Raw genomic sequence first — 20,670 nt, 5'->3', positions numbered from 1 at the left:
AACTTGGTTGAAAAGTTATTGAACATTTAATTTTAAAAAATTCAATAAAAACCAAGAATTTAATTTTATAGACAAACCAAAGAGTGTGCATGGTTAGTGTGATTAATGTCTACAATGCACAGTTGACTTTAAAGTCTTATATAACTTTTTTTGAAAAGTTATTGAAAATTAAAAATTAAAAAATTCAATAAAAACCAAGAATTTAATTTTACAGACAAACCAAAGGGTGTGCATGGTTAGTGTGATTAATGTCTACAATGCACAGTTGACTTTAAAGTCTTATATAACTTTTTTTGAAAAGTTATTGAAAATTAAAAATTAAAAAATTCAATAAAAACCAAGAATTTAATTTTACAGACAAACCAAAGAGTGTGCATGGTTAGTGTGATTAATGTCTACAATGCACAGTTGAATTTAAAGTCTTATATAACTTTTTTGAAAAGTTATTGAAAATTCAATTTTAAAAAATTCAATAAAAAATAAGAATTTAATTTTATAGACAAACCAAAGGGTGTTCGTGATTAGTGTGATTAATGTCTACAATGCACAGTTGAATTTAAAGTCTTATATAACTTTTTTGAAAAGTTATTGAAAATTAAAAATTAAAAAATTCAATAAAAACCAAGAATTTAATTTTATAGACAAACCAAAGGGTGTGCATGGTTAGTGTGATTAATGTTTACAATGCACAGTTGAATTTAAAGTCTTATATAACTTGACTGAAAAGTAATTGAAAATTCAATTTAAAAAAATTCAATAAAAAATAAGAATTTAATTTTATAGACAAACCAAAGGGTGTTCGTGATTAGTGTGATTAATGTCTACAAGGCACAGTTGAATTTAAAGTCTTATGTAACTTGGTTGAAAAGTTATTAAAAAATAAATTTAAAAATTCATTAAAAAAAAGATTTTTCTATCCATCAATCATTTTATTGATAAAATAAATCATGTGCATGATATCAAACACAATGTACACTTTATATTAAAAAAAATAAAGGCTTAACATTTAAAAGAACAAATTCCAAAAACAGAATTACAGTTAGAACTTTAACATTCTCTTTAAATAAAGCTTTCTGCTTCACTACTTCTCACAGTCTCTGGTATTCTTCACTGTGTCCACAGTCCTCACTACCTGACCCCTCCTGGGTGAATCAGATCAGACAGACAAACAGAGTGAGAGACAGACTGAGAGTGAGACAGACTGAGTGAGTGAGTGAGTGAGTGAGAGAGAGACAGAGAGAGGGAGAGAGAGAGACCTAAATTCCTAATTTAACTGTTAATGAGAGGTCAGTATGAAAACACATTTGGTGTGCATTCTTCCCCATCACTCCAAGTATCTAACACGGCCAATCTGATGTTTATAAACACAGTGAAAACGAAGCTATTGAAGATTGTCACCTGTTGTTAGCGGCGACAGGAAAGTACGTATTTAATCGTATTTAAGCAAATTAGGCTGAAAGACGATGGTGTGCGGTGCTGTAGACAGAGTCTAGAAACGAATGCACTTTGTTGCGATGTCAAAAACGGTCTGTTTTTTTAGCTATTGAAAGGAAAAGGAGCATATATCAAATGCACCGGAGCGTCCATAAAAACAGTGTGCATTGTTCTCCGTGTCCGTACCATTCAGAATATGTAACCCTCTGTCAGATATAACCTTAGTTTGAAAAGTTATTGACGCCGGAAAACCGAATATCGAAAATAAAACTAACTTTACCGTGGTTCATTTTCAACCTTAAGAGAACGTTGATTAGACGGCGGTCATTACGTTATTTCAACGTTGAATCAACGGCTAATTGTTTACTGGGGATCTGCCAATGACATACTACATCATTAAACGGAGAAAGGAACTCATTAACTAGTGAAATATAGTGAAATGCTTCTTATGATATGAGATAGAAGTCAATTATGTAAATCTTAGCTGTGGAAAATTTTTAAGCATGTCTAAATGTCCAGACATATATGCAGTCAGACTGCTATACTAGCTATGTCTCATTATTTTAGTAAAATAAATATATTAATTATGAAATATTGAGTGATCCTCATTTTCTGGGGCAGAGCGGTCGAAGGACTTTACTTCTGAAAAGATGAGTTTATTATTTTCCCGGCTGTGGTCCATGGCGGCCAACAGAATGGGCGACAGAGCTCCAGACACAGGCCAGGAGGAATCTCACATTTACCGAGGAAAACCCAAGCTGTCCCCGGAGGAGGAGGCCCGTCTGGAGCGCCAACATTTCTGGAAAATCATCGACGCTTTCAGATATTACAGGTAACTCCCGCTTTATTCGGGAATGGATCAGTTACTGAAGCTCGGTGCTAGCGATTTAGCGCGCTAAATGTAAACAACTTACACAAACTCTCCACACTAACTCTAAACACATTTTAGCCCAGAATTAGCGTTTTTACAATCAAAAGCTGCACGGTTTACAAATCCGCTAATGAATCCATATAATGAATTTATTGCATAGGGGAGCTAAGTGATAACATAAGTTAGCTTCTAGTCAGGAATCATTTTAACGGAATAAGCCTTGAATGGATGGATAAAACGTGTTAAATGATAAAATATTGATGGAATATTATTTCCGTAAATGTAAAATAGTTCTTAAAATGCTGTTTAATAATAGTACTGAATACTACCGAGAACCGAATCGTGAACTGAAGCTTTTTATGGGGGTGTGGGTAAATTCCCCTTCCACCTTAAATGCCACAGTGCCCTGTGAGTAAAGTAACGTTGTCAGCCTCAACAATTACAGATTGTTCTCTATCTGTTGCAACGCACAACTCTTTGCTCCCCTTTATCCTGTTCTTTATCCTGGTCAGGACCCTCACATGACCACCAAAGAACAGGTATGATTTGTGTGGTGGATAATTCTCAGCACAGCAGCAGCCCTGATGAGATGATGGCGTGTTAGTGTGTGTGCTGCTGTAGTATGCAGGGATCAGATACAGCAACACAAACTGTACAGAAACAGATGAACTATTGCCTCTGATTTTACATCAGCAAGGTGGACCAACGGGCGGCACGGTGGCGCAGCAGGTGGTGTCGCAGTCACACAGCTCCAGGGGCCTGGAGGTTGTGGGTTCGATTCCAGCTCCGGGTGACTGTCTGTGAGGAGTTGGTGTGTTCTCCCCGTGTCCGCGTGGGTTTCCTCCGGGTGCTCCGGTTTCCTCCCACAGTCCAAAAACACACGTTGCAGGTGGATTGGCGACTCGAAAGTGTCCGTAGGTGTGAGTGAATGTGTGTGTGTCTGTGTTGCCCTGTGAAGGACTGGCGTCCCCTCCAGGGTGTATTCCCGCCTTGTGCCCGATGATTCCAGGTAGGCTCTGGACCCCCCGCGACCCTAAATTGGATAAGCGGTTACAGATAATGGATGGATGGATGGATGGAAGGTGGACCAACACAACACACTCTAACAGCTCCACTTCAGCTCTGAAAATTATCCACCACCCAAATCATACCTTCTCTACTGTGGTCTTTTCCACTGCATGGTACTTACTTTACTAGGTTGTACTTGCTTTTTGGTCCATGGTCCCTGGTCACGTTTCCACTAGCAGCTCCAACTGAAATAAAGCTGGTGACATCGTAAGATAACGTTGGAAACAGGAGCCGTGGGCTTTGGAAACCACAGCAACAGTGGTGGTAGCATTAAGCAATATTTACTTGTGTATTTGAGTGTTGTCTTTGTGTTTTGGGACTAAACCTGTCTCTGCACCCCAGTTCAGACAGATCAGTAGAGGTTTTTCGTTCCTTGTTGCCCCAATCTCAGGAGGATTTGTATTGTTTCAACAAACACGGCATAATTTTGGGAGCTGCCGTTGTGAGTCAGACAAAACCTCACCTCACACACATGTTCCCGCATCTAGTCTACAGCTGTTCTAGAAGAGTAGTGGCAGTTTTTGCAGTAAAGTTTGGTGTGGGGAGCATCTGTCAATTTCTGTTAATAATCCAAGTTTCAGAAAAAAAAAATGTGATAAATGGTTGTCTACTTTTAAGTCATGTAGCCTATGTACTTTTTTCTGATGGTGTTCTATTGTTGCCTTTAGATTATATGCATTAATCATGAAAAGAATATTGCTACACCCCTAATACTACTGTAACCTTGCCCTCCCGTTTGTCATGCCCCTCTCTCTGATCAGAACCCACGTCCAGGAGCGTGTGAACCGAACCGAGCGGCAGTTCCGCAGTCTTCCTCAAAAACACCAGCGCCTTCTCTCTGGTTTCCTGCCAAACCTGGCCAAGATCCGCCGCTGTGTAGACCAGAACTACGAGGTGCTGCAGGCCATCGTCCAAAACTGTATCCACATGTTCGAGAACATTGAGTATGGGGAGGAGGTGAGTGAAGCTCTGTGAGTAGAGGAAATATAAAACGCTCTGTTACAGTGTAGATATTAATGAGCTGATTATGAACATTTTAGGTGAATTTGGGCTGATTTTGTATTGTTGTATTGTCACTTCTCCTATTAATACCCTTGATTTCAGAGGAAATGCTGAATAAGTAGTTGTTCACTATTCTTACCATACTGGCCTTTTTATTGGGTATGGGCATTTCAGTCAAAACACACACAAACAAACATGACGATCACTCTGAGATGCAGTATTTGCTCGAATTGTTTGGTCAGATTTGTGAAAATTTGCCTCTGCAAAAATCATTTAAATGCAGTCCAAAAATACCTATACTGCATAATCAATAAACGTATAAAGCATTCGAGAGTGCCAAGTGTCAATGCTGATAAAATGACTAAAGAATAAGCCTAAGAAACTTAAGACTAAAATACATTATCTGACAGCTCCAGGTACGAAGCAAGCTTCACACTTAACAAACAGTTCTAATCCGTTTACATTTACTTAGGGCATGAAATTCAGAGCAATAAGAACAGCGACACACACGTGTTTGGCTCAGTTTGTTACTTTGCTTTCCCCTCTTTCCCGTCGCATCCGGGGTTAGTGTGGCAATCTGAAACACCCCACTACCTCTCCAACTGAGCTCCCTTTCCCTGCTGTCCCCAATTGTGGAAGTTTTACAGAATTTGAATGACATAAGCTTATTATCGCGTTAGAGAAAATCTTTATCACCCAGTACTAGTTGGGTTGACCCGAACAGCATTTTATAGCATTGATTATTCAAATTTTCAGAAGCTTATTCTCATCATTTAGTACACGTTACAGTAATTCTGAAGGCCTAGTGCATTGTGGTTTAGGCTACAATCATTTGGTTTCTAATTCAAACAGATAATTGAAGACACAATTAGTGCGTCGAATCATGCAAGGTATAGCAATAAAAATACTATTCATTAAGCTATTAATTTTTAGCTATTAAAGTTTACTACTGATCTGGTCGCAATACTAGCTGCTGCAGCATGTAATTTTATATCATTTTTAATAATGTTATGTAATTTTATAAAACTGTATATTAAAATTTAAGTCATACATTTTCACTGAAAAACTTACAAGATACTGATATTTCACTGTTCTCTCTGTTTTTGTGCACTCAGGACAACTTGAGGAAAGTTGGACCATCTTCAACGTTTGACATGGACAAGCTGAAATCCACCATTAAGCAGTTTGTGCGTGACTGGAGTGAGGCAGGCAAAGCTGAGCGGGACTCTTGCTACACTCCTATCATAGATGAGATACAAAAACAGTTCCCTCCTGACCAGTGGTGGGTGAAATGCATACACAGAGCGCATTAAAAGTACTGTCCCAGATACATATTTTATGTCATATATATCATGGGTGTACAACTTTATGGCTAAAGGTTTAAATCTCAATTTTTCTTCTTGAAGTCCCGTTGGAGTCAGATAGCTGCTTATTTAGATGTAACCAACATTTCTTACTGAGTTGTTTGAAGCGGTCGGTATGCAGTTCAGCACTTCCAGCTCATAAAGATAAATAAACAAATATGAAGGAAGAGAAGGCACTGTTCCTTCATTCACTTACCCCATTGTTCTTTCCATTCTGGTGTCCTGAATCAGCAAACGTGTTTAGACCCAAGCTGCCCCCATAGCAATAATCACATCATTTGTAATGTTTTTAAGAATGGAAATGCATCTGTAATCATGAAAAAAGCTTGCTGATAATGCAGCACATGGTGGTATATGACAGAAATATGTCACATTATGGAACAAGTAAAAAGGAATATATGCTGTACTTTTTCTACAGCGACGTGTCTGAGGTGAATGTCCTGATTCCTGGAGCTGGTCTGGGTAGGCTGACGTGGGAAATCGCTCGACTGGGATACTCTTGCCAGGGAAATGAATGGAGTTTCTTCATGCTCTTCTCCTCCAACTTTGTCCTGAACAGGTATTGGGACTTCACAGGAAAGATGAATGGTGAAACCTTGTTGAGGAACTTTTGATGTCATATGGTTACTTGATAAGTGATAACATCTCCTATGAAAGGCTTTAGACAGAAAATGGAAAATTGGGCTGGACTCTTCCTCGTAGTGTATTTTTCTTATGCAGTCAAAAAATACGTGTAGAATAGCTGTGAAATATGTGATCTGTATAAAGATCAAGGTTGGGAAATACTGTTTAATTTCATAATAACTAAAATAAAAAAAGTGTTTCTCTCCTCCCTGGGGCTCAGTACAGCAGTACAAGGCATGCTGTGATCGTAATGGCATTGTGTGCAATTTTCAACTTAATCTACATATAGTCAGCTAAGACATGTTTGCTTCAGATTTTGCATATATGTATTTTACCGTTAGAACAAACTAACTAATACATACTAGAAGTCAGTGTCACCAAAATCTCATTAAAATGTTCACCCAATCCACATCCAGGAGACTTCTCAATGTGGTTTAAATAAAAAACAGTGTGAATAACGAGTTATTAAAAGTGCAGATGAGGGTTTGAGTCTTGTACGTGTGTAAGTGTGTTTGTCAGCATGGTGGGCTCACACTTCCAGTATTAATATAAAAAGCACAGGTAAATTATGTAAATGCCACAAGCTTATGTATCAATTATGTAAAGTTTAGTGTAGATGGTTTACAAACAGAAGCCAAAACACCTGTCTCTCTTCTCAGGTGTGAAAAAGAGAATGCGCTGACTTTATACCCCTGGGTTCACCAGTTCAGCAATAACAAACAGTCTGCTGATCAGACAAGACCAATCTCCTTCCCAGATGTCAATCCCCAGAGTCTTCCACCAGATTCCAACTTCTCCATGACGGCCGGGGACTTCTTAGAAGTCTACACTGATTCAGGTGAGTCCGTTTGTCGTTGCTTATTACTATGGTCCTGGAGTATATGCATTTTTCTGATCTCACTAATCAGTTCATTAACATATCTTTTGGTTTGAAGTGGGTGAAGTAGGGGAATGTATAATTGTTCCAGGACCATGTTTGAGAATTTACCCCTTATTAGGGCTGTACCATATCGTATCGTTCGCAATAATATCATCATTTTTAAAACGATTTTAAAAAGTCAATATTGTGAATGCATGATATTCTAACATGTTTACCTCACGACATCATACAATTAGCCATAATATGGCATGCTTTCTTTACATGAGTCGTTTAGGCACAGTGAAGTACAGTGTAAATATACTACATATATTTAATATAATTAATAGTAATATAACATGTTTTGTTGTTATAGTAATAGTGTGTTCTTGAAATGAATAAAAGTATTTTTCATTGTTTCGTCATATCCCCAAAGATATCGTTATCGTGAAAATACCCTAAAATATCGTGATATTATTTAAGGGCCATATCGCCCACCCCTACCCTTTATTTGTTTACTGAACTAACTCCAAAATATGCAATTATTTTATTATCCTGAATATTCTAATCCATTTGGGGGCAAAGTCTTCAGAAAGTCAGAATTTAGATATGCTGCTTATGTATAGTTGCATTTCTGTAGGGCTTGGCATCTTTGTTTGGTCAAGTATGGGCGTATTTGGAACTTTGATGCTTTATTTATTTTTATTGACCTCCAGTCCAGTACAAAGTCTTACTGTTTTCCAATGTTTTTTCCATTAGGGCTGTGTGAAATGACGATATATTATATATGCTATACGATATATATATATATATATATATATATATATATATATATATATATATGCTGCCAGTATCCTGAATAGAACTCCATCCATTCATGACATTACCCCCGTTCTTCAACAGCTCAACTGGCTCCCTGTTAAATCTCGTATTGATTTTTAAACTCATATTGCTTACTTTTAAGGCCATCCATCACCTTGCCCCTCCGTACCTCACAGAGCTCCTTCACATAAACAGACACTGCCGGACTCTTAGATCCTCTTCATCCATCAGTCTCACTGTCCCTCCAGCCCGTCTGACCACCATGGGGTTTAGAGCTTTTAGCCGCACTGCCCCCCATTTTTGGAACTCCCACCGGACATCTGTAATATTCACTCACTGGACATTTTTAAATCACGCCTCAAAACCCACCTGTTTAAGACAGCATACAGTCATTAGCATAGTCCCTTGATTTTATGTATCTCTTTTATATAGCTAGCTTTAATTTGCTTTCTTTGTACATGTTGTCTTGCTTAGATTTTTCTTTATGTATGGTGACCTTGCAAGTCTTGAAAGGTGCCAAAAATAAAATTCATTATAATTATTATTATTTATTTATTTTTTTATATCGCGTGACAATAGAAAAATGTCTATTGTAGATTGCGCTCTATCATCTGAAACCAGTGGAGCGAAAGCCCTTCAGAGATGCAGTCGCTGTGACGCATATTGTGTCTCTCAAATCAATCCCCATTCCCTACATAGTGCACTAACATTACATGTTAGGCATGACTGTGGGTTTAAAACCTAGCACAAAATGTCTAAAATTAAGTTATGCCACCCTGGTTCAATATGAATAATGTATAATGCACTGTTTGGCTGGTGGAAACCACCAAGTTACTTCCCTACTTACAGTCTACTACAAAGGGAATATGCGTATATTTTAGTTAGTTGCAGCTTGACTGAGCACACTGGGTTTCATTAATATGGAGAGGAATTGGTGCCAAATTGAATAGCAATCACTGCGATAGGACGATGTTAAATGCAATCCACACACATCATTGCTTTTCCAAACCAACATGAAGAACACGTGCCAAAATTAAAAGCAAAACCGCTATTATGTTGTTTTCACGTTGTGACCTCTTTACTGAAAAACAATAAAAATTACATGCTGAATTAGTGTCAGAATTGAATACAGTCACCTCCAAATGTAATTAGTACACAACTGTATTGCTTTACATTGTAAGGTACTTGTGTTACTAAGTGTTTCATTGAAATACAATACACGTGAGATTACTTTTAAACACAGACCTGTGACATTACATTGATTTAATGTTGCTCTGTCCCTTACCAGAAAAAAAACAATGTGTCGATTACCATTTAAAGAATTAAATGCTCAATTCATGTCAGAATTGAACACAAACCACCGAACAATGCAATCAGCTCAACTGTATTGTATTCCACTGTGTGGCGCTGTGAACGCGCCAAAGCAAAATGCAAAGCAGGGATTGCATTTCAGTTGTTAACAGTGCTGAATTCGTGCCATGATTGAAAAGCAAACTCTATCCAATATCAGTCCTCTGCCGAATTTGGGACATGGTTATTCATGGGTTTTTTAATAAAGACCGTTGTTAATGGATGTGTTATCGTGAAATAACAGCACGGCTGAGATGGCTACACCACTCACCTTCGGCTCACGTGTCCATCACAACTGTGCTGTTATTTCGTGATAACACACTCCCTCGTGTTCTATTGCTTAAATAAAGGCTTTACTGCAGTCTTTTTGTTGTTTGGATGACATGTTAAGTCAGCACACACAAACATGGACATAGTTTTACTGTTAAAAAGCAATTAGATGTTTGCTTTTGATATTTTGGGCTATTTATATTTTGGAGGCTAATTAGTGTATATTATTAATATACAATATTTTTGCTTGCAACTGCAGTTGAAAATTTTAAGTACATGTAATGTTTAAGTAACACTTTGCAGAATTTCTAAATACAAGAAGACACAAATGTGAGAAAATTTATATTATTGTCTATTGTGTAATATTGTTATATTATTCAGCGTACAGTAATATTTAATTTAATTTATTTATTTATTCATCCCCCATGTGGTCATTTTATTTATTTATTTTTTTAATCACTGAATTTACATAAAACGTGTAATATCGTGATATTTATCATTATTGGGATATGAATGAATCTGTATTGGAATATAAAATTTTGGTTATATCACACAGCCCTATGCTCAATGATACTGAAGTGTCTTTTAAAGCATTTGCAGTGTGCAAACTCTTTACTTTTCTAAGACAGAGTAAAATAACGTTTTTCTCAACATAAAAAGTAATGTAGATTGGTTGGTATTAATTGCTGTGTAAAGAATTATTACTTTATACCTAAGCTAGCTAGGAAGCCGCTTCTAACACTTTTATGGTATCTTCCATGGAACACTTGTAGCTGGCTCTTTAGCAGGTGGCAAATTAATCAGTTTCTGTGCATGTCAGGTTTATGAAATAGAAATTGAAAAATGACCTATGTGGAAACTAATATTTTGTTGTCTCCTGTAGACACTTGGGACTGTGTAGCTACCTGCTTCTTTATCGACACTGCCCATAATGTCCTTGATTATATAGAGACCATATGGAATATTCTAAAACCTGGTGGTGTTTGGATCAACCTGGGTGAGAACCCCACACATCCAATTCAGCATAAACCATAGTAATATACACTTCAGTACTGAAGATTGTAATATTGAAAGCATTTTATATATGTATATATATATATTCCTTCATTTATTTTAAGGTCCTCTTCTGTATCATTTTGAAAATATGGCCAATGAACTGTCTATTGAGCTGAGCTATGAAGACATAAAAGATGTTATTTTAAAATATGGATTTCAGCTGGAGGTAAGACAACACTGAAACACAACAAAGATTAGTATAAAAACTCTTTATTGTAGTAGTTGGGACATTTAGTAAAATATAAATAAGATTGTTTTTAACTGTATTCTATTTATATTTAAAATGGACAAATAAATTCCTTTAAATATTTAGCTGACAAAGTTAATTGTATTGTGTAAATATAAATAAATGTAGAAACTGATGGGTAAAGAACACAGAAAAATTTAGATGAGAGCAAATAAAAGAAAAAGGTTCAAAGTTAAACTGATTGAAACATTACTCTATGTGAGCTGGTAACAGATGATGTATAATTATGTATAAAATGAGCATCCCCAAAGGGCTGTCATTGCAAGTAAATATGTGACATAGCTCACCATGGCTTTGTTCACGGTAATTTTACCAATAGGTTGCAAAGCCCTTTCTGGTGTGCTTACAACAGAGTAGCTTCAGACACAAAGTAAGCAAGCTTGACTGGCCTACATTCAGTCCAGCTCTGTCTCCCACAGTGCATTATAGGGCAAAGAATTAGGCAGTGGCAAACACAAACTGTTGAGCAGCTGAACTCTCAACCAAGACTAGGTTAAAAAAAAAAATCCAATTTCAAAACGGCAACAATTGGTATCCTCAATTCTCAAAACCTATAATGGGGCAGACACAACCACAGTGTAACTGAGGAATGCAATGTGTTGCTGAAGTCATACTATGGTATAGATTTTAGGAATAAACACTGTTCTCTGCCACATCAGGACCAGATTGTGATTAGTATTTAAACCCTGAATCGGTGCAAGAACCTGTGTATTCAGAAGAGGGCGTATAGTTTCACAGGATACAAATGATCACGAATATGATCGATCCAGAGCGAGTGGAACACTGGTGTGCCCACGCTCCATCATGTTGTAGCTCATGGATTTGTACAATAAACTAAAGCCATCGCAGTCAGAGGCTGCACTGATGGGGTTTAGTTGAAAAGTCGTGTGGATGGATTTAATAAATAATTCTGTTCACTTCACTGACTGCTTCTTTCACAACGCACTCAGTGGCGCACAGACTGTCAGTCTGTCTGTCTACATATTATAATAAATAACGAAACAGTGTTTCTCTAAATATTCTGGCTTTATTCTCAGAATTATTGTTATTATTTTTTAAGTCAGAATTATTCAGAGATTTTAATTCTGATTTTATTCTAAGATTTATTTATTTATTTACTTATTTATTTTAATCTTCACTCCCTCAAGGCCATGGCCCAAAAACTCTGCCGTAACAAAATACAACTAAGTTGGTCAAATCTCAGACAAATCTGAGATTCATGTTATCATCCATTTTAATAAATATCCCAACTTTTCTGTTAATGGGGTTAGGTCATTTATTTACAGTAATATTCTGAACAACATTCTACATAATTTACCCAATCTGTAAATGGCAGTCTAGAGGTTTCTATTTATATTTTTTAATGCCATTTGACAGATTGTCTTATTAATAATCTTCTTTATACCAGGAACCAGAAAAGTGTCTTTTTGTCATACATTACGTTTTGTTTACAGGCTTACATTTCTTACTTAGCCCCATAACTTCAGCACAAAACTAAAGAAACAAACTTCTGACTCTAAACATATCTTAATTAGCGTAGTTTGCTATCCATACGAAATGTTCTTTTTCTGTTTTTAGGTGGAGAGAGAGTCAGTGCTCACCACATACACAGAAAACGATCGCTCCATGCTCAGATATTTGTATGACTGTGTCTTTTTCGTCGTTCGGAAACCTGTGGAGCACCTGTCCAATGGAACCCTGTCCCCTAAAGAGAATCAGCTGGATGACTGTGTACAGAATGAAGCAGCAGCAAAAACGTGACATCAGAAGGACCGAAACTTTCTCTTCATTGCAGTGCCTCACATTTAATGACATTAAAGGCATAAGAGTATTTTTTTTTAATCTAGAAGAATGAATTATTTGATCTTAGACCTCATTCCATTCTTAGCTGCAGTTCTGAGTATAAAAGACACTGTACTTATTCTGTAATTCATTGTTTTATCCAGCTCTTCTGAAGTTTTTGATAAAGCAGAAATATGTAGGTGTGTTGTTTTTTTTGAGACAGAGTTTTTTTTCTTGAACGGAACAGCCCACACCTCAAGCCAAATTATCCAGCTAAACTGAGAAACCCATCTTTGAGGTATATTTCTGATGACCTGCACTGCAAACAGTTTGGGTTCCTAATTAACACACACAGAGGGAGTAGAACATATGGCTCCACTTAATTCCTATGTGCTCTGGAGTAGAGCAGACCAGGGTCATTTTCAGTGTTATTATTATTTTAGAAATCCTTACATGATGCTGCCATTGTTATGCGATTTCTAACTTGGCTCTGAGTGGCATCTGGGCAAATACTTGTCAAGTACTCGGTGCTGTTGTGCTTTCAGTGATTGGCTTGCCGTTTGTGTATGGACGTAATGCCAGTGGCATGTTTAAAGAAAGCTTTTCACCGAAAAGAAAAATAAGAAAAGGTATTTTTGTATTTCTTTGATTTCTTACAACAATTCTGGAGAGTTTCAGCAACCAGCAATTCATCACAAAAGATTTTATTTAGAATGCAAACTCAGCTCTTCTCTGAATATCGACAAGTAATACAGCCCTTATTAGTATACAAATACTTTTAAACTTGGTGTCTAATTGTGTGTGCTAACAAATCTACTATTAACACACTCATTTTACAATAACAAAGTTTGTTCTTATTTTCAGAACTTGAAATGTGACTTGAATTGATCTTATAAACACTGAAAGCCTTTTAATAATAATAAAAAAGCACAAGTTTACTTGGTTTTACTCTTTTTTTTTTCTTTTTTTCCTTAATCAATATACTGCATTTTACAAAATCAGAGACCAGTGGGCAATAAAATGAAGATTGTACTTTTTTTGAGCATAAGGAAAAGAAACATTGCCCGTGTTTATTGTGTAACATTTGCCTTGCCTCTAATTAAAGAAATCTGCAGGAATATTTCTCAACACCACCTTCCAAAATCTAGCCTAAAATGTTTGTTGTGTTTGCTGCCAGTTCACTAATGTTGAGGGCTGAGCTCTGGAGTGCTTAAACTTCTTCACTTCTTCCTTTTCTTGTCTTCTCACAGTGAACGAATGAACACAAACATCTGTGTTTTGTCCTGAAGTGCAGATAACTTTTTTTTTATTATTCTTTATCCATCCTTGTCTACTACATTTCAGAAACCAGCAATGCATCAAATAAGACTTTAACTCACTTAATTTTCTCCCCTCCCTCAAGGATGGAATCTCTAAAGACATGTTTTCATGTATTCCGCTAAATATGCCAGAGCTGAAATGTGTTAGTAAGCCCAAAGTCAAGTATGACCAATGGGAAATGAACTGAAGCACGTATAGAGAAACCTTGCTTTGTGTATTACCCAATGTCTTCAAAAGTGAATGTGCTTCTTTGCTCAAACACATAACATTTGTGCATTATTTAAGAGGAAAAAATAGGAATCTAATGGTGTATTGTGAATTCAACTAAATGCCACCTTTTAAGGGTCATTTAAAAGTAAGGCCTGTTTTGCTACTGGGTACAGGACACTTCCACCTCGTTGCTCTGTTGTTGAAATGCAGTCTTCCAACCTTATGGGGGCGGTATAGACCTTTTCGCCGTAGCCCAAACACCGAAAGGAGGTGTGTGCGTGTTGAGTGTAGAATGTGCGCCGGAATGTGTCCGTTCCCCTCGGGTTTCCAAGAACCTCCAGCGCTAGTCGGGGAGTCCTGCCTTCGAGGGTCTAAGCGGAGAACCGACCGCGGGGAGCTGTCGTGCTCCGTGCCAGAGAAGAGGCTCCGCAGCTCGTCTTGCGACAACGTGGTTTCCCCGACTCCTGAATCTCTGTCCTCGGCTTCACCCGTCTCATCGGACCCGCCGCCGCGCTGCAGGAAGAGACTCAAATCGAGCCAGGTGGACGCGCTCCCCGAGCTCCAACTCCCGGACAGTCTGCTCCGCACCGCCGCGGAGGAGCGGCAGAGTGTGGACCCTGAGGAGAAGCGCTGTAAACGGCCACGGGAACAAGGGGAACAGCTCAGAGCCGCGGGTCTGAACAAAGTGCGGGTTGTTTTGTTGTTATTATTATTATTATTATTATTATTATGCGTTTCGAACTGGTGTGTAGTACAGTGTGCAATTCACTGTCTGACCAACAGATGGCGCCACAGACTAACAAACTGGTTCTAGTTTTCTTTTCATTTTTAAGGGGGGGGGGTTCCAGACAGGGATTAAGCCTGGTCCTGTGCTATCAATAGAAAATAATCACAGTTCACAATGTTGTGTAGTACAAGGCTTGGCTTAATCCATTTCTGGGAAACTAATGAGCCACTAATTTGTAATTGGGAGCATAGACGCTCTGTCATTGTCACTATGGGCTCAACACTGCTGAAACTGCACTATGTAAATTTTGGAAGAGGGCAGGAAACCCCCGCCACTGCCTCCACCTCCCCATTTTCAGTACAGTGCTGTAAATAGGGGGAGCCCCAGGAGCAACAATACCTCAACGCCTCAGTGCTAAACCTAATCTTAATGTAAAATGTGCAACTGAGATTTAAATATAGACTTTAATCCTAATGAAATATGTGCACCTTAAAAATATTTTTGTAAAGTCTTAAACTCTAAACATACATTTAATGAAAAATCTGGAGCTTAGTCCTTGATATTTAATTTAAAAATTGAAGCTGACATGTTCTTAACAAGAAGACCTTTTATTTGATGAGAAAATGAGAACAATGAGATGAGAAATACAGATCGATCTCTGCTGATTTGTACAGCCCTTTTTCTCATTTTGTATCTGTTTAAACCCACACCAAATCCATCCAAACCCTAACTGTGCAACAGTGAATTAATATTAATCATATTAATTGATTATATTATTATATAGTGTGCTATATTGTATTAATATTATTTGCTTCATATTTTTAAACATTTCTATTTGTGTGTGTGTGTGTGTGTGTGTGTGTGTCTTGTGTCATGTTAAAACAACAGAAATGTAAATGAGTGACAAGCTCTTGGGAACAAGTGACCAAACCCTGTGCCCCTCGCTTTGTTGGCTTTGGTATAATTTCTTTCATTCTTGCCTCATGTATTTTTGATACTGAGACTGTCTTTCCAATTAAACTGAGAGAAAAATGCAGATTTGTGTAACAGTAACATACAATATGTAGATGATATACAAATAAAATTATATTAATAATAAGGTAATGGTTGTGCAACAGGTGCACACTTAAAACTTATCGTTCTGCAAGGGTGTGTTATATATGTTATATGAATGTGCTATAGATGCCTCTATATTGCGCTTTTTAGAAATGGGTTTTCTATGACGCCAAAAACGGTTCTTCTGTTGTAACAAGCTTGACATTATAACAATAGAAGAACCTTTTTCGGTGCCATATAAAGTATGCCGTGCTTGTGATGGACTGGTGCCAGTCCAGAGTGTGTTCCTGTCTTGTGCCCAGTGATTCTGGGTAGGACACGCTGGGACCCTGAAGAGAATTTAGTGTTTACTGAAAAATGAATTAATGAACATAAAATAATGATGATAATAATAATAAATACAAAGAAAATTAGAAAAGCGCATTTCCTGAAGAAAATCCAGAGTGATGACACTGTTTCCTGTGGTATACCAGGGTATCTTTTGAAATAAAGGTTCTTAATTGTCCCTTTTGCTAATGTATCAGCATCTCCTCCTTTAATGGAAGGTTTACATTAGATGTTGGAAGCTTTCTGTGAATATTGGATGGCATTCAGCCACGACAACATTAATGAAGTCAGGTACTCTTGATGTATTGGTTCTAGCACAACAGCTTATCTTGAAGGTGTTGACTGGGGTTCTAGAGAACATGAGCCGCAAGTCTCTAGCTAATTGGCATTGGACATGGTGACCTTAGGCTCATGTGCAGGCACTCCAGAACGTATTTCACTATGGGCGGTGCACTTATATTGAGGTATATAGTTAAATACTTCCATAAAATCAGCAGAGTTCAGCTCTTTACAAAGGTGTTTAGTTGGACTGGGATCAGGGCACCACAGCCAGCTCAGCACAGTCCGTAATTAACCCTTCTTATGTGTTTTTGGACGTGTGTTTTGGGTTATAGGCTCGCGGAAGGACAAAATATTGTTCAATCACATTTAGCTTTCAGACACTGGGAGGTTTCTTTCGTTTTTGTCTGTAAACAAATCATATTTCTGCACTGTTTTCAAGTTTCACCAGTCCATAAAGTATTTTCCCACAGAGACTCAAAGATCAATGCTGCCTGTTTATGATTATCCTTCAGGCATTGCATCCTCCTTCATCCTCACACGTGAAGCCCTTTGTTTAATATGTGGCATATGGCACTGGACTGCTGGTCAAGGATGGCAGAGGGAAATAGGGGTAATGATACAATATATAAGGAGGTTAAGGAGAGAAAATTGAACACCCAACACCAGACCCACCACCATTTTGGAGCCCCTTATTTCTGTTTTCAAATGTTTTTGTTTAATATTGTGCTGCTGTGTGGAACAATAATTCTTATACAGTTTCCCAGAAATGATTTCAAATGACATATATGTCTTTTCCAAAAAGCAAGGTTGCTCATTATTCTGATCCGTCCTGTATTTGTACAGTGTATCAATTTGGTATTTATCTCTTGTTCACCTCTACCTTTCCAGGTAATGGAGAGCAATGATGATGTCAGTGAAGACCAACTTTGTGCCTTCAACTCATTCCAGTTCTGGAGAGCTCCTCTCCCAGAGTTAGACCTCTCCCTCCTGGACCCTCAGCCTCGTGTAGACTCCGGCACCAAAGACTCCACAGAAGCCATGGAGACATGAGACAACCCAAAAAAACTCTGAAATCGCCAGTCAGAACATGAGCGTGTGCTGCCTTTGCAATTGTGTGCCAGTGTTTTGGTACATCTGGTCAAATGGCATCAGGTTGATTTTTCTAGCGTGAAAATAAGTGAATTCATCCTCTGAAACTGTTTGTCAACCACTTGGGCTGTGGGCCATGAAGGTCTTTTGGCAGTATTCAGTAAAATAAAGCAAAAAGTAGAAAATGCACAGTAAAAGTGGCAGAAATTGGTGTGTTCTCGGGAAAGGATTTATTCATTTATTTTCAGTTACAAAACCAACAAAACATGTCATTTGACCACAGGTACCAAAGAGTTTGCTCAGGATTGTTTCAGATGAGTCGTAACTCTGTGCATTGATGGACTAAAGGCCTAGAGGGACTGCTTGTGTGAGTGAACGGTCATGGGTATCTTTTTGATGTTGATGGAAAGTAATACCGTTGCTTATTTTTGGTTTCTTTTATCTCACCGATAGGGACCATTTTACAGGTAACGTTTCTTTTCTTATTTTCTCCCCTCTACAAATATAAAAATAATACATATGTAGATTGTTTTTTTTTGTAGAAACATGTTCTACTTGGAGTTTATTTCAATGGCACATTTCCTTTATGGTTAGTTCATCAAAATTAGTCAGGTAAAAGTGTCAAATAAGGTGTTCTAACTGCTAACATTTTAGCCGATCTGAATTGTTATGGGTTCATTTGTGTTGACTTTTAATGCTTTCAGTGTTTTTCAGCAAATATACCGTCATATGTTAAAGATAGGGTGCCCTGTGTCAATTTACATAGTTTGTTGATTTTCTCAGTGACAATAAGGCATCATGTAGACACACCACACTTCGGTATTTTTTCCACAAATATTAATTAAAAAAATATATATTAAAAAAGTAGTAGTGCTACATTTTGGATGTGTGGATGGATAGCTGGCACTGTTTTCATCCCAAAGGAAATTGCTTTCAAACCTATAAAAGATGCCATGACATTTGTAGGTGCATACGTTTTATTACATATTTTAATTATGTTCAAAACTTGTCATTTAGTGCTGATCTAGAGTCAGACTGTATGTATGCTCTGAATGGTTGTGCTGTTATAGACCACTATAAGTTGTGACTATGCATACACCTATTCCAATAAAAAAATTTTTTTTTCTAAATATAATGCTCCACTTGTATGGTGGTTCCTAAAAGGATAGATTTTATTTTGGTTTTAGCAGATATCACACTCCCTAAGTCACTCACACACATGGACAGTTTCACACAGCCAGTCCAGGTCCCAATGTGTGGTTTTGGATTACTGGAGGAAACCCACACAGACACAGAGAGAACACACCAAAGCAATATTCAGAATTTTAATAACAAAAACAACTTTTTTTTAAATTCTGAGAATGTTTCCTCACCATTTGCTGCTCTCCAAGCAGTTTGCATGCCGTTAATATACCGTTCCACCTCAAAAGATGTGGCGCTTCTGAATTTAAACAAACTAGAGAACAGCGTTTCCCACAATCGTAGACCTCCCTTTAACTGAACCCTGATAGCTGTGAGACAGCAACATTACTTTTTGCACAACTGGGCTACACTTATAGCTCTAAAGACTGATGGTTATTTCAAGTGTTTTACTAGGATAAAGTTCACATGTTGCCATTTAATAAGCACCACATTTTAAAGTACATTTAAAAATGTAAAAAGCTTAGTTATGAACATAACGTTTGAAACAGTCATGATCAAGTATACTAAATTATGAAAAAGAAACCTTTACAGCTACAAAGTGCACTTAGCACATGTTTGAGAAGATGTTTTCTTATTTAGAGTTTCTGTTGCACCATAACGTGCTAAGTTTTTATGCTGCACTTCAGTGAAGATGCCCAGGTATTTGCATCATCTTAGTGTGTGTTGTGCTGGTGATAGGTGGATTAGACACAGCATTGCTGCTGGAGATTTTAAAGCCCTCAATATCACCAAAATATCCAGCCAACATTGTCCTGTGGGTGGTGTCCTGTGTCCACTGATAAAGGACTAGAGGACGACCAATGCACTGCAGCGACAGGTGAGCTACTGTCTTTGGCTTTACATCTACAAGGTGCACCAAGGGAAGTGTGCCTAACAGAGTGGACCAAAAAGTGCTTAAAAACTCCAGCAGCCCCACTGTGTCGGATCCACTTGTACCAGTACAACACACACTAACATGCCACCATCACATCAGTGTCACTGCAACGCTGAGAATGATCCACCTCCCAATCATACCGGCTCTCTGTGGTCTTGACCACTGAAGAACAGAGTTAAAGTGATCTGAATATGTGACAGATGGACTGCACTCTCTAATTGTACAACTACAAAGTGCTCGTGTATGGTCAGTGAAACTGAGAGAATGGATAATGTGTAAAAATTAAGGAGATCATTTTAATCTTATACCTTTTTTTATATTATATTATAAATTACATTCATGGTTTAAATAATGACTCAAATTTATGACCATTCTGCATAATCATAATATCTGAAAATATATATATGTCCACACTATTGGCTTTTCCCATTCGTACAGCTCTGCAGGCTGTAACGTAAGTTTATGACACCTACACGCTTCGTTCTTATGAGGAAATAAAATTCTGACCTGATGGAGTCAAAGTCTCAATCTCTCTGAACCTTTGAACCATGTAAAAGGTAAAGACTCAAAAGCCGAGTGTGAGCTTTGTTTTTAATTGGTCACAGCCAGTGTTAAATCACCCATGAAGTGCGTGGTACCTGCTTCTGTAACTTTACTGTGTGACTTAAAATGGTAAGCAGAGGTTTTCATTTCCCTGTTTTTCTTCTGCAGTGCATGTTTGAATAGTATATGTAGACTCTATGGCCAAATCTTGGATATATTGATATAACACTTATGAAATCAAGAGTATTAATATGGAGTTTGTACCTCGTTACAACTCTGCTCTTCTTGAAAAG

The 20,670-nt window shown here is 37.6% G+C and overlaps 1 protein-coding gene across 2 annotated transcripts; it reads left to right on the top strand.

Annotated features, from left to right (window-relative positions):
• The first annotated feature begins 1,146 nt into the window (after positions 1-1,146).
• Positions 1,147-13,671, top strand: LOC136676956 (carnosine N-methyltransferase-like). 2 transcript variants are annotated; one of them, XM_066654270.1, is made up of 9 exons: positions 1,147-1,286; positions 2,056-2,266; positions 4,135-4,330; positions 5,491-5,657; positions 6,158-6,298; positions 7,023-7,201; positions 10,545-10,658; positions 10,780-10,883; positions 12,543-13,671. In XM_066654270.1, exons 1-9 carry the CDS (start codon positions 1,280-1,282, stop codon positions 12,723-12,725), a joined length of 1,302 nt encoding a protein of 433 aa, XP_066510367.1. In that variant the 5' UTR covers positions 1,147-1,279; the 3' UTR covers positions 12,726-13,671. The 2 variants fall into 2 exon arrangements, with proteins under 2 accessions (XP_066510367.1, XP_066510369.1); XM_066654272.1 differs by lacking the exon at positions 1,147-1,286 and adding an exon at positions 1,294-1,421.
• Positions 13,672-20,670: the final 6,999 nt, after the last annotated feature.

Source organism: Hoplias malabaricus, chromosome X2 (assembly GCF_029633855.1).
Source record: "Hoplias malabaricus isolate fHopMal1 chromosome X2, fHopMal1.hap1, whole genome shotgun sequence".
Classification (NCBI taxonomy): domain Eukaryota; kingdom Metazoa; phylum Chordata; class Actinopteri; order Characiformes; family Erythrinidae; genus Hoplias; species Hoplias malabaricus.
This window is presented reverse-complemented; position numbering and strand designations above follow the sequence as displayed.

Coding starts and splice junctions, on each gene's coding strand:
- LOC136676956 (XM_066654270.1), top strand. Junction 2,267..4,134: donor GACGCTTTCAGATATTACAG/GTAACTCCCGCT, acceptor CTCTCTGATCAG/AACCCACGTCCAGGAGCGTG. Junction 10,659..10,779: donor TGGTGTTTGGATCAACCTGG/GTGAGAACCCCA, acceptor ATTTATTTTAAG/GTCCTCTTCTGTATCATTTT.